The sequence below is a fragment of the Echeneis naucrates genome, chromosome 14 (genome assembly GCF_900963305.1).
Source record: "Echeneis naucrates chromosome 14, fEcheNa1.1, whole genome shotgun sequence".
Lineage (NCBI taxonomy): Eukaryota > Metazoa > Chordata > Actinopteri > Carangiformes > Echeneidae > Echeneis > Echeneis naucrates.
In genome coordinates this window covers 6079835-6093470 of record NC_042524.1, presented here as the reverse complement: position 1 = coordinate 6093470, position 13636 = coordinate 6079835, and the positions used below count along the sequence as shown (strand labels likewise).

Genomic DNA, 13636 nt, shown 5'->3' with positions numbered 1-13636 from the left:
CACCGCCGGCGGGGTTTCTGTTACCGGGGGGCTTCGTTAGACGGACGTTGTTGCGGTAGTCGTGTCGGTTTAAACGGCGGACTGTGACCGTAAAGGTCGCCGGCAGCGCGGAGCGGCAGGGAGCGGAGCGGCCTCCTGGTTTTGGCGGCGGCCGTAGTAACAGGGCGGGGCGGGGGTCTGGGCGGGCCTTAACGAGAACACCACTCGCCTTGTTGTGTGTATTCCAGGGCTCGCATCGCCATCTTGTTGCAATCCTATTTTTTACGTATGCGAGGATCTACTTTCCGATCGGCCGGATTAGAAACCGCCTTTCTGCTTTCGGGAGAGCCGCAGGGGACGACCAGTTCGGGCCTGCGGGTGTGAACCGTGCACACGGCGCTTCCTAGCGGGACACTACCTGAGCCCCCCTCCCTCCCCCGTCGGTCTTTTTCCTCTTTCCGTCCCGGGCCACCGGGTTGTCTGTCGTGAGGGTTTACGCGCAATGAGCATCGATACACTTTTGGAGGCGGCCAGATACCTGGAATGGCAAGCCCAGCAACAACAGACCACACGTGGTAAGTGGAGCTGCAGACGGTGCGTCTCTCTGACCGGACATCACACCAGATGAACGGCCCCTGCGAGACACCGTATCCCGGGGACGACCAGCGGCCGGGGGCTTTGTATTTTCAACTGACCCGCCTATGTGTGGGGGGACGGAAGCCAGTGTAGTTTTGTGTTTGTCGCTCTGGGTTCGTGCCAGGAAAAGACTCGACCCGCTGCACAACTGTCTGCATTTCCCGACCGAGCGGGTTTCTGCTGCACGCAATTAGTCCTCTTAATGCGGAAACGACCAAAGTTGTTTTCCGAACTAGTTTGCGCGCTCTGTGTGTGTGTGTGTGTGTGTGTGTGTGTGTGTGACAGTTTAGACACTGTAGCGACTTACCGTAGGCGCGCGCGCGCGTTTGTATGTATGTGCGTGTGTGTGTGTGTGTGTGTGTGTGTGTGTGTGCGTGTGTGTGTGTGTGTGTGTCTTAGAGACACAACAGGAGTTCCTCTCACAAACTGTGATCTATTCATGTTTATAATATTTATTGTCCCATAACAAAATGTCGACTGTGCACTTTATTTTTTCTCTATAAATCTGATCGTCTACAAAAGAAAGAAAAGAAAAAAAAAACAACTTAATTTTTCCGGCGATGGAGTGACTTTTTGAAAATATTTTTCGGGGTGAATTGACTCTGAAATGTGCCCTGAGAAGTGATTTGGCCCAGTTTGTGGCCGTCGAGCAGCAGCAGGGCGGTGGCGAGCAGAGGCTGCTCTTTACATAATACCCTGACATCGCTCAGCTATCTTATGACACACACTGGGGCGGGCACTCACGCGCTCACTGTCTCATTTGTGTATCTGCGCGCGAGCAAGCGGGGGGGGGGGGGGGGAGAGAGAGAAAACATCGGTTTGTGTTAGTTTTCCGTCATTTGTGTTGAACCCCGATGATCTGTCAGTCGACATGATGATCGGTGATTTGTTGAAAAAGGGGGTCAGGGGCTGCTTTTTCTGATTCTCCCCTCTGATGACGTGTCAGACAAATCCCCCCCCGCACACACACACACACACACACGCGCGCGCCCCCCCCCCCCCCCCCCCCGCATACTTACCCTACCGCGTGCTATGATCCGCCCACAGCGACCACGTGCACATCAGCCCCCCTCCTCCCCTATACACACACCTACGCATACACACAGACATGCACGCCCGCACGCACACACACACGTACAAACACTCCTCGCCCCGCCCTTCCCCATTCAGCCTGCTGACAGTGGCGGGTAGGAGAGAGAAAGGGGGGTAAGTAGGGCAAACCTCCCCGCTCACCCCCACCCAAACCCAGCCTCTCTCAATGCAGAAGTTATGTAATTTACATTTGCGTGCATTTGACAATCTGGAGCATGGTGTGTGTGTGTGTGTGTGGACTGTACTACAAAAGCAGGAAAAACAAAACAAAACAATTAGGTGCATGTAGGTAACCTCTCTGTTGACAAGGTTTTTTTACTTTAGCTTTTTTCGTCATTCTATGAAAGTCACCACTTTCTTTATATGTGTTATATCAGCAAACAGGATAAAATTCAATATCCCCAGTATTTCATTTGCATTTTGCTCTTGTGGTATTAAATTACAGTAAACTGAAAATGTGTTGATTTCTGACTTGCTGGAATAGAACAGACGTTCTGCTCAGTCTGTAATTGTCGCTGTCGCTATTTATTGTCACAGGCTTATTAATGAACATAAAAATAATCAGATGATTCATCTTTCATGAAATTGTTAATAAGGGTATTCGTGTGTATTCTTCTGTAGCACATCACTGCAGACCAAACTGGTTATGACTGTAAAGCTGAACTATTTTTAGTTCATTTTCAGTTGCAGCTGTCTCAGTCTCAGAGACTGCATTAAGTGCATATCTGGAATGATACTTTTATGGCTGTGATTACCTCCCTGATTAAGTGATGAATTTGTTTTTTAATTAATTTTTTCAACTCTATAAAGGAACAGGCGTGCTCAGTATATATCAGAACTGACGGTGGTTTTTTTTAAAAGACTTCAAAACCCAGACACAATCGATTGCAAGGAAAGAGGGAAATCAGAAACCACACATTATCTGTGCTTTTTTTTTAAATTTCATTTCTTGTCAGTTATCTCATTGATTCAGTGCTAGATGACAGGTTCTGTTTCAACTGTTCTTCTGTCTTCCCCTGCTCTACGGGAGCTCAGAGAGGACACATGAATGATTTTGAAATAACTTTGCGATTCCCAGGTAGTTTTGTCAGTAGCATCCAAATGGACTGTTGTCAGATCCCACAAATTCAGCAGAATATAGAAATCGTTTTTTCTTGTGCGTGCTATCGTGATGACATTGTCTGACTGTGCAGGCCTTCTCTCAGGTTTAAACTATTGCCCCAAGAAAATGGAAATTGCGTCATCAGGAATTTGCCGTGTCATGTAGGGAAGAACTGTTACTTAACATACAATGGGAGCGTTGGCGTGTGGTGTTTGTGTTATGCTTTATAATGGTGATGGCTAGGCTTTGCGTCGGGATCGCGCAGGTTTGAGGAATCCCTGGGATCTTCTGTCTCTAATGTTGCTGTTTCCATGGTAACTGAGGGTTTTCCATAGCACTTTGAATCTTCCCTCCACAGTGTGCAATAACTACTCACTCATATCATGAAGTGTGTGGATGTGCTTGTGTGTTGACTCAACGTCAGTACAATGTGTTCCCACATTGTACTGACGTTGACTCACATGTGTTTCCCGCTAATTTAAGGTTTTTGCTTTAATTTGTGTGTGTGTTGTTAAGAGCTGAGCAGCTCCTTGACAACACTCCCATGCATTTGGTCCTGATGTAGCCTCTGGGTTGAAGCGGGCTCAGTGCTGGACTGGTCCAATCATAGAGCAGACAGAGGGGGGTTCTCTTCAGTCAGGAAACAGATGCAGAAAAAATGTCTGTGATTTTTATTTCTTCCCCCTCCCTGCTGTCTGATTCCCCGATGACATCACTCTTTGTGTGTATTTGTGTGCACAGACTGTTGAAATGTTCACTACACAAACACAGTCACCACAACTCAACAATAATGAAGCCTCTAAGATTGTTGAATGTGGTTGAACAAAAGAAAACAAATGATCAATGATTTCAAATTCATTATATGAGTGTTTGTCTGTACGCTGGTGTTGTCATATACTGCAGCTCAGTGCTTTACAATCAGAGTGCCTCACGTGAAAATGAAACCCATTTGTTATTAATACTGAAATATAAATAAAATGCAAAATGCAGAATGAATGCAAAAAATTAATTTGCGAAAAGTAAAGTTTTTTGTTATTGTAAGATTGTTGATTAATGAGTTTGCTGTTCTTTTGTTCACTCCTCTCTGCATCTTCTTTCCTACTTTTTTCAGAGGACGAACAGTGCAAAGAGAAGGACCTCATTAAAAGGGAGACAGATTCAAGGCGCGTGGAACTTGTGACCTCGCCCTTTCAGCCTGTCAGAGCCAACCATGTCACCTGGGGTGATGACACTCACCGTCAACAGCCGCATCACCCTCCAGCCCCTCCGCCCCCATCCCTTCCACCTCCTCAAGTCCCCATTGCCGTCATCCCAATGGTTCCAGTTGTCACTGCAACACCCTCGGTCCCACCCCTTCCACTCACAACGCCAATTGCTGCGGCTGCGACGTCGCTCAACACCTCTCCGCCAGCCAAGAATGCGTCCTCCCCACCGCAGCAGCAGCAGCCAGCCTCTCGTCACCTGTTGTGTGCCCCCCAGGTGAAAGTAGAGGCCAGTCAACAGCTGATTGGCACAAAGCCCACCCAATCCCAGCCTCAGGTTCAGATTCAGTACCCAACCTCCATCAGCACTAATGGTCCTGGCTCTCAACATGCACTGGTTCCCCATCAAGCTCCGCCTACGTCTCAGCCGCGGCCAAATGGAGTGACGATGGAGGACATGAGGGGGATGGAAGGGAAGAGGCGACCAGGAGGGTCAGTTTTAGTGTGTGTGTGAAAGATTAAACGACAATGCAATGGAGTTTATGGTTTTATTTGATGGTAAATTATGTGTTTTCAGAGCGGGGACCAGAGAGGTTCACAATAAACTGGAGAAGAATAGGTAAGTCATAATAATCTGAATTTCCTAAATTCTGCAGTTGGTGTTATAGCTTGACAACCTCTTAAACACACTTTTGTCCAAATAGTAAGATATAAATTTGCGTTTTTCAATGACCACAATGTCGCCGACTTCACAAGTCAATGAATTAATTCATATACGATGGATATTTAGCTAATGACAACCAAATCTTGTTCAGACGAGCGCACCTCAAAGAGTGTTTTGAGACACTGAAGAAGAACGTTCCAAATGTTGACGAGAAGAAAACCTCCAACCTCAGTGTTCTTCGCAGTGCTCTGCGTTACATTCAGGTAAGCAGGGTTTCAGTACATACTCTCAGCTCATCGGCCAACCATAAGCCTTTTTACGCAGGTTTTCATAGTGTTTTTGGTATCTTTGCTTCTTGTTTGTCATCTTATTGTTTCATCTCTCCAGTCTTTAATGGAGTCGTTCAGTTCTGGGAACAGCAGAGGCTTTAGTGTAATTGCAATACAATGCCTGTTTTGTCAGTCAGTGAGCTGTTCTGTGTCGTGTTGTTCTCTTGTGACCGTGATATGGCATCTCCCGAATACTGCTCCATCAGCCTGTAAGACAGTAGTGAATAAATCAAACATTTGCCTGATTTTACACAACATAATGCCAGTTTATTTTATGTAACATACATGGAGTTGACCATTGTTGAGCACCTTAGTTTGGATTTGAGGAGTTTTCACTGAGATTCTTATCCAGTGGAAATGTTACGTAACTTATCCTGTTGTCGTGTTTTGCCGTGTCACATGGAAGAAAAAAGAAAGTGGTTGTCCCAAGAACTCCACAACTCAAAAAGATGGAGTAGTAACATGTGGAGAAAGACTTGAAACATCGTTGCTGTGCAGCAAACATTACACATGGGGGATGGAGTTGAGGCTGATGTGGGGGAGGGGACTGTGTAGCTTGGAGAGGTGAGTTTTCAGTCTACAGAAATAGACGAGAGTATTTCTGCACAGTGGCTGAAATTATTTGAAGCCTCAAGCTAAAGCAACTAAAAAAAATTTTTATGGCATAAAAATTGTCATGATTTTGAGTTGTGTGGTCTTTTGCATTTGGAAGTTAGCAGAAGAAGCTAAACTCAGCTGTGAGATGGACGAAAGTGGGCAAAGCAAAGCTGCTGGTGAGGACATGCTGCACAGTGTAAAACTTTCTTCACCAAACAGGAGAAACAGCAGTATGTTTACTGGATGTTGTTAATAATCCTGAAACAGTCAGCCAATTAAGAGATAGACAGTTTTAGCCGCTTATGTGAAAAACAACCTGAACAAATAAAATTTAAATCAATCACAACAGATTTTTTTCATTTACAGATAAAAAGGGTTAATGATGAACTAACCACAGCTAGCTAGCGTTTGCCTAATCTGCAAATATTTAGATTTCTTTGTCTACATATATCTGGGACAATACATCAATGGGTAGACTTTATCGTGCTGCCTCTCTTTTTTGCCCCACTTTCTTCTCCTCATGTAAACCTGTAAAGCTCAGTCCCTCTTCCTCTCCCCGAGCCATGTGAGATCTGAGCACATGGCTAGTCGAACTGCTGACATCATCACCCCATCCAATCTGCTCTGCACCTCTCGACTGCAGAGAGAGAGAGAGAGAGAGAGAGAGAGAGAGGGTGACGATGCCAGGTACCACGGCAGCACCCCCAGTAGCACAACGGCAGTACCCCCACTGTTGCCACACGGTAATCTGTGGCAACAGTGGGGGTGCCGCCGTTGTGCTACTGCGGTTGTATGAGATTTCTCTCGTCTTTCTGTTTTACCCTTTCTGTCCCTTCGTCTCAGTCTGGTAGCTCGTCCCATGCCGCCCTCTTGTTTCCTGCCTTCAGTAGATTTGGTAGCCATAGCAACAGGCGGCAGGTGGTCAGGACACTGTAGTCAGTCCATTCCTCCATATTTGTCTGCATGGGAGAGTGTGAATGAGGGTGTCCGTGATGCGATGGTCTAAACCAATCAAATGCTGGTTATTTTTGGTCTTTTTATCAATGATGGTGGAAGAGCGTTTCTGGCACTCCTAATGCGGAGGCAGATGTCCCGCTTACTCAGAAGAATATATGAAAACACAAGAACTAGAAACTGTCAGGCCAAATATTATCACTCTCTTTTTGTTAATCGGGGAATACGCCTTGAAGGGAAGGATAAAGAAGGCATAGACGAATGGCAGGAGGAGGGGAAGAAGGGGGAAGGGTGTCCAAGGAGCAGTGGATTGGGGAGTAGGAGGAGAGTGAGTGTGGGATGGAGGTGTAGAGCGAGAAGAGGGGGAGGTGTTGGGAGTGATCTGAAACACCCTGCTGGCGAACATCCAGACACATCACTCCTGTATGTGTAATTACCCCTCTGCTTAAACCCAATTGGATAGCTCCTTGATTTGTGTGGGTTTTTTTTTTTTTTTTTTTTTTTAAACAAACTGCTGCTCAAGCAGCAAAATCCTTGCAGATGGGGTTGCCAAGGAAACGGCTATGGGTGGCAGCTGTTTCCTTGGTGATTTGCTGCAGGACTAATGGTGTCTGGGTTAGTATGAGAAGACCTTGAAATCATGTTCATGGACACATACAAAAGCAGTTATTGCCCAGCCATCCACTGGCTGTGGGACTGTATTTGTCAGTAGTGTCATACTTTGTCTTGATGGATATCCACCTGCGGAGCAGATCAGCAGGAATACCTTTTAGTTAAGACATAAAATTAATATCACCTAACTCGTTTTATGGGGTTAGGGTAAGTAAGTAAGTAAGTAAGACAAATTCAGGATAGAGTTTTTATCCCGATTGTCTCGCAAGTCTTACGCTGTGAAATTAAATTGGTATGTTTTTGTTTTCAAAGTCCCCTTTTTTTTTCTAGACACCTCTAAAAACTGCTCATACCCTTGCTAAATACCGCTGCATGTGTGTACAGAAAAGAGGGTGCCGAGCTGTTAAGGAAGAGTTGGAGAAAATTGTTAGCTGCTCAGTGTGTTCAGATGGGAGCGCCGAGGGGAGTGGGCTCGCGTGTGAGGCCATCACGTGCCTCTAGAGTAAACAGCTTTGCTCACTGAAGTGAAGTGAAGTGTTCTGTAGTAGGATCATGTGTCATTGTGCTCATTTTCTGAGCTCTTGCTTGCATTTTCATCTTTATTTTCCTTTCGGGTTGCCCCAACAGGACAGAAAACTTTTGTGGTCTTTTTTAAATGGAACTTATGCTGACTATTCAACAAGTCAGCTGGATATGGAGTTTCCAGTCATGTAACCAGCTGCCAACAGCAAAAACTTTGCCTCAGACTTGTCCCTTCCTGACCTGGCTCTCCATCCTCTGCCCTCCTTTACCCACCCATTTTCCTTCTGTACCTCCCCTTTTCCTCCCCCCCCCCTCATTCCTCCCTAGTAATCTGTGTTAATGTTCTTAGCCTGTCGCACTGTTTGGTGTTCATGCGTCAGCTGACCCACACAGGAACTGGGTCACAGAGATGGCGGGCTGAAGTTAAGTTCTCTTTCTTTTTGTGCCCCCTGCTGTGTTTTTCTTCCTGTAAATGTGCAGACACTTGCTGCTTACCACACAGATGAATGACAATACTATGCCATGATTCAGTAGTTTCATTCTGTCGTCTCTGATTAATGACTTGACATCAGAATTGTTGGGATGATGATGAATTGGTGTGAAGAAAGCAGGATGGTTGTTTCGACTCCGACACAAAACAAGCCTGATATCCAGGAAGTGGGAGGGGCTTAATTAGATGACGTAGCAACGTACCGTGTGAATTTGTGGGTATGCCTTCCTGTCTGTGTATAAAACTGGGATATCGAGGATTGTACTAGCTGGGAGAAAAGTGAGAAAGGCTGAAACTTAACAGAGAAAGAAAGTTTGTGTTAATTCTCTTTTCTGTTGGAATGCCAGGTCCTTGAATTGTGGCTATTTAAAACTAATCCTAGATTTTTATATTGTCTAAAGGCGGTCTGGAAGAGACAGAAAAAGGCCTTTCCTTCTGTTTACCCCCTTATAAAGTATGCTTTATTAGTCTATTTTATGTTTTATGATCTGCTCCTATTTGCTTACAAATCCAACCCTCCTTCATCTGTTTCATATTAAGGTTTTTCCTGACGGGTTAAGCTTTCTAATAGCAATTTAGTACAGAGGAACAAAAGCTACAAAAAAGCCATTTTAATCTGAACTAATTAAGCAACTGTTTTTATGTATTCAAAAGTGAGTCTTGGGTCAAACAAAGTTGAGTGTGGAGTGACAATATTGTGTAAATCAACATGAAGAATTTGCTATGTGGCGACTCTGGCACTCACTTCTTAAAAGATATACAAAGCATTGTTTGGTATTTAGCAGTAGTTTTAGATATACATCTCATACTCATCCTCTCTGCTGTCTGTGTCCCCCCCTGGAAGACTCTAAAGCGGAAGGAGAAAGAGTATGAGCATGAGATGGAGCGTTTGGCCCGAGAGAAGATCGCCACACAGCAGCGGCTGGCCGAACTGAAGAACGAGCTCAGCCAATCCATGGACGTCATGGAGATTGACAGAGTCCTCCGACAGACCATCCAGCCAGAAGATGACCAGGCCTCCACGTCCACTGCCTCAGGTACAGGGGTGGGATACAACTCATAGGCCTGATGTACAGAACAAACAATGGGTTTATTGGTACATAAAATGTTTTATGACAGAGAAGGCAAGTAGCGGTTACATTTAGTTTGAATTTCAGTTAACTTCCTGATTGGCTCAGCGGACGCTACATTTCCATAAATATTCAGGTTCACACAGAGGCAAATGAAGCTGCATCCTCATATCGTGATGACTGACAGGTTTTTTTTCTTTGATCCACAGAAGGAGAAGACAACTTTGAACAGGACATGGATGATGATGTCCCTGCTCCTCCTGCTCCCACATCCCTCCCGAAACCAGCACCACCCATCTTACAAGCCCAGCCACTCCTCACCCCTCACCTGTCGATCCAGCATACTACCTTGCCTCTCTCTGGAGTCCTCACTACACCTTCCCCCTCTGGTCCCCCTCCTCCCCAAGCCATTGCCCCAGCCCCAGCCCCTGGTCCACCCCCTCCTCCAACAGCGCATCCAATTCAGCCCCCCGCTGTGCAGGTCCAGCCCACCGTCATCGCTCATGCCGCGGTTTCCCACCCTTCGGTCATCCAAGCTGTCAATCATGCCATGCCAGCCAATCACAAGCATCTAACACACATTGCGCCATCACCTGGCCCTGCTTCTTCTACGCCTCAGCCAATCACAGCGGCTCCAGCTGGCACTGCCACTCACCAGCCGTTAGCCGCCCAGCCTATCGGACACATCACCGTCCACCCAGTTGCCCACCTGGGAGCGCCCCTGCCATCTCACCTCCCAGCTCTTTACCCCCAGGGTGTGTCTGTCTCCCAGCCCACCATGGTGGGCCACATCGCTCACACCTTCACCCACCACACCCTGCCTCACGTCCAGGCTAACCCTCAAGCTAACACTAATGGAGGCCAGGTGAACAGCGCAGCTGTGGTGAGCCAGGGGAGCCCATCACTAGGGAAGCCCACAGCAGTGTTGGCCCCCCATCCCCAGCTGGTCGGACAGGCTGCCGTCCTCAACCCTGTCACTATGGTTACAGTCCCAACCTTTCCTGTCAGCACGCTCAAACTGGCTTGAAAGAGGGAGAAATAAGACACGGATAGGCAGGAGAGAAAGATTCAGAACTTCTGGATGAGTTTTTACACTCCTATCAATAATCAATAGCAGAGAATCCCTGACAGACACATGAAATTTCCCCTAAAAAAACAACTGATATAAGGACAACATGTGACAAATATCTCTGGAGATATTTTGGTCACAGCTCTGTTAGTTTGTGAACAGTAACATTAAAGCAGAGTGAGTGGGTCCGGCCGTCGTTTGTGAAAATAAGACTGTGATATTTGTCTACGCTGCAAAGACAGGAACTCTGTTTTATCTTCCTTCCTTGCCTTCTTTCCTTCCCTCCCTTCTTTCCCTTCCTTACAACCAGAAGCACTAACATAATAAGCTCAGTTCACACTCAGGCATCAAGGATTTACCTTAACTATTCATTCACCTACTGAGGGAAAACACGAGAAAGCGAGTCGTTTGTCACAGTCATACAGTATGTGCCCGTTTTGTATTCATGTTAACAATGCCATGTCAGGCATTTCGCTGGAATAATGTCACTGATGTTTTTGAGAGCAGGAGGAGACATCTCCATGCTGAAGCAAACCACATTATATAGTCAGCTAAAACGAGCCAAAGCGTCAGCTGTTGATGACGCAGTTCCTCAATTGTAGTTATCAAGTCCGCCGTCAGCCTGGGTCAGAGAAGCTCCTGGTTTATATTACATTTGTAACTTTTCTTCTTTGCTTCTGCCCCTGATCTCGCCACAAAAATGTCATTACTCAACATTTAACTCCCTAAACACCTTTTAAAGAATTTTAAGGAAAAGAAAAAAGCAAAAGTAGATGGTAACATGTTCGGGAATATGTGATTTGTCCTGCTATTTACTATCTATCCCTTATGATTTACTTTTGCAACTCCAAAACAGCAGTGAGGCTCCTTCATATGGAGAAGCTCCAGGACTGATGGGCCTCTATAAAGGGGAAGGATAACTTGCTTTGCTAAACATATTTTAGCATGTGTTATTGCTCGCCTTGTGGAGAAGTCAAGTCAAGAGACAGCGTGACCTTTGCCAGTTGTATTGACAATGCATTTCCTTATAGGAAGCACCAGATTTAAAGATAGAGCAACAAACCTGAGCTCAGCAGTCTGTCCTGAAAGACTGGAGACAAAGGTTTGAGCCAAGTTAGGTTCAGAAATCAGCAGAAAGGGATTTCACATATTTTTCTAATCGCTCATGCAGCCAAGTAATATCTGGAGATGGAGCATTCGGTGTTGATGTGAAAAGCCAATATGTATTTTTTAAGGGGTTTTGAAAGAATTATGATAATGTTATATGACAATATGACAAACATATGACTAGATTCTTGATTCAAAACTCCCAGCAGTGTTTCTACACAATGTTGATTTTTTTTTTTTTTTTTTTTTAATGAGACCATTCATTGTGTAAGGTGTTTCCGAACCAACAAATGCCTGTTACAGAATCTCCATCCACGTGGAAAGTTGTCAGCTCATCAAAAATGAGTTTGGAGCGATTTCCAAAGACAAGCCAGGAAAAGATGTTGGCAGTGACTGCTCTCAAAACATTCAGTGACTGGTTTCCTTTCGCTGGGTGATTTCCCTTCACTCACGGTGTGTTGATACAGGGTTACATCCTCCTCACTCCAATGCAACAGCTCCCTCTGCTGCCTCATCCACGACCTCATACTGACTCGACACACACACACACACACACACACACACACACACACACAACTCTTGGGGCACAACACAAACTTCCTGCACAGGCGCTTAAAATCTGGACAATATGATCAGAAACATGGGAGTGTAAAATTGACTGTTGAAAAGGCTGAAACTTTATTATATTACATATAGTATGGCACTTTGGTCACGGGATTACCTCAAAACTGCTGCAAAAACCAGACTGACCAACGAAATCTAAGTTGACTTTTTTTTTTTTTTTTTTTTTTTTGAGTTTGGATATAGCACAAAAATTTAACAATAAGTGTTGATTCAGTTTGAATTTTAGAATATAATAGAATAATTTGTTGGCAACATGACCTCTTCAACAGCAACATTATCCAACAAACAAAACCTTTGCTCTGATCCTGAAAGTCACTTTCAATTTTTATTTTATTTTATTTTTTATTTTTTATTTTACTTCAAAACGGAAAATGTGCTGGGTCGCCCACTCCCATTTGTGTGTGTCTTTTGCGTGTCTGTGTTCATGTGCATACCCAAACAGTTCGTGGCCTCACAGCCGTCTTGCCAGCCTATACAGTCACATCATGAAGTGTCCCATCAGTACATGTGTATGTAGTCAATGTTGTGTGGATCTGCTCCTTTGCTCCTTTTCCTCTTCTGCTGTTTCTGTATGTTCTGTCTGTATATGTGACTGTATCCAATACGTTTTATATTCTGTACTATAGTTAATCCTACTGTACCCGTAGCATGGCTCTGATTTTTGTTATATTGCCCTGTGCATGACAGCGTGAGTGTACACGTATGTATGTGTGTATGTATGTATGTATGTGTGTGTGTAGCAAACAAGCTATTTTTTTACACAGAGGTGATTTATGGTATGAGCCTGTTTGGGTGCTATTGTGTGTGCCTATACTCAGTTTTCCTGAACACTGTGACAACTCTGGCAAAACACGTACACTCTGAGCGAATGGAAGAGACAAAGATTTAATGTCTTTCTTTCTCTTTTCTTTTCTTTTCTTTTTTATGTTTTTAAGTTTTCCATTTTGTGCGTTGGACTGAAATGGAGTGGAAAAAGTAAAAAACAAAAAAAGTTGTTGCTCTTTTCCTTGAAAACATGATAATGTCTAATATTCAAATTTGAGTTTTGTAATATTTGTATGTATGAAAGTTTTGTAAATTTGTGATTGTATGCACGTTTTGGCATATGAGTGTATGTATCTTACAATTTTAAATGCTTGTTTCTTTTTTGATTTTTCTTTTTTTTTTTGCATGTAGATTGCCGTTTCTTTTGTTTAAAGGTTTTGTTTTCATGTTTATTTCTGGGACCATGTACAATATACTGTATAACGTGGGCAGGATCTTGGACCTCATGCTACATTGATATTATATATGAATATAAAAACATGTTTTCCCTATGGAGAAAGTTTTAAGTTATATATCGCCTGTACACTTTGGGCTGCCTTTTAGAGCTAACTGTCCACTGTTTAAGATAACAATGATGATAATGGATAAAACATATTAATGATGAAGAATTATGCTGATGAAATAATAAATATTCTTAATAAATCTTATTACATTTACAACACATTTTGCTCCTGTGTTTAATGGTCTTGTGTAAAAGAGAAGGACAAACATCAGTTACATTTTTTTTTTTATTTATAGTTTTGACTTTCTTCTTCTTACAAA

The 13636-nt window shown here is 44.3% G+C and overlaps 1 protein-coding gene across 1 annotated transcript; it reads left to right on the top strand.

The window, feature by feature from the left end:
• The first annotated feature begins 223 nt into the window (after positions 1-223).
• mntb (MAX network transcriptional repressor b) lies at positions 224-13535 on the top strand. Its single transcript, XM_029520143.1, has 6 exons — positions 224-554; positions 3921-4503; positions 4589-4630; positions 4827-4938; positions 9024-9216; positions 9459-13535. Exons 1-6 carry the CDS (start codon positions 482-484, stop codon positions 10274-10276), a joined length of 1821 nt encoding a protein of 606 aa, XP_029376003.1. The 5' UTR covers positions 224-481; the 3' UTR covers positions 10277-13535.
• Positions 13536-13636: the final 101 nt, after the last annotated feature.

Coding starts and splice junctions, on each gene's coding strand:
- mntb (XM_029520143.1), top strand. CDS start 482: ATGAGCATCGATACACTTTTGGAGGCGGCCAGATACCTGGAATGGCAA. Junction 555..3,920: donor GCAACAACAGACCACACGTG/GTAAGTGGAGCT, acceptor TACTTTTTTCAG/AGGACGAACAGTGCAAAGAG. Junction 4,631..4,826: donor AATAAACTGGAGAAGAATAG/GTAAGTCATAAT, acceptor AATCTTGTTCAG/ACGAGCGCACCTCAAAGAGT.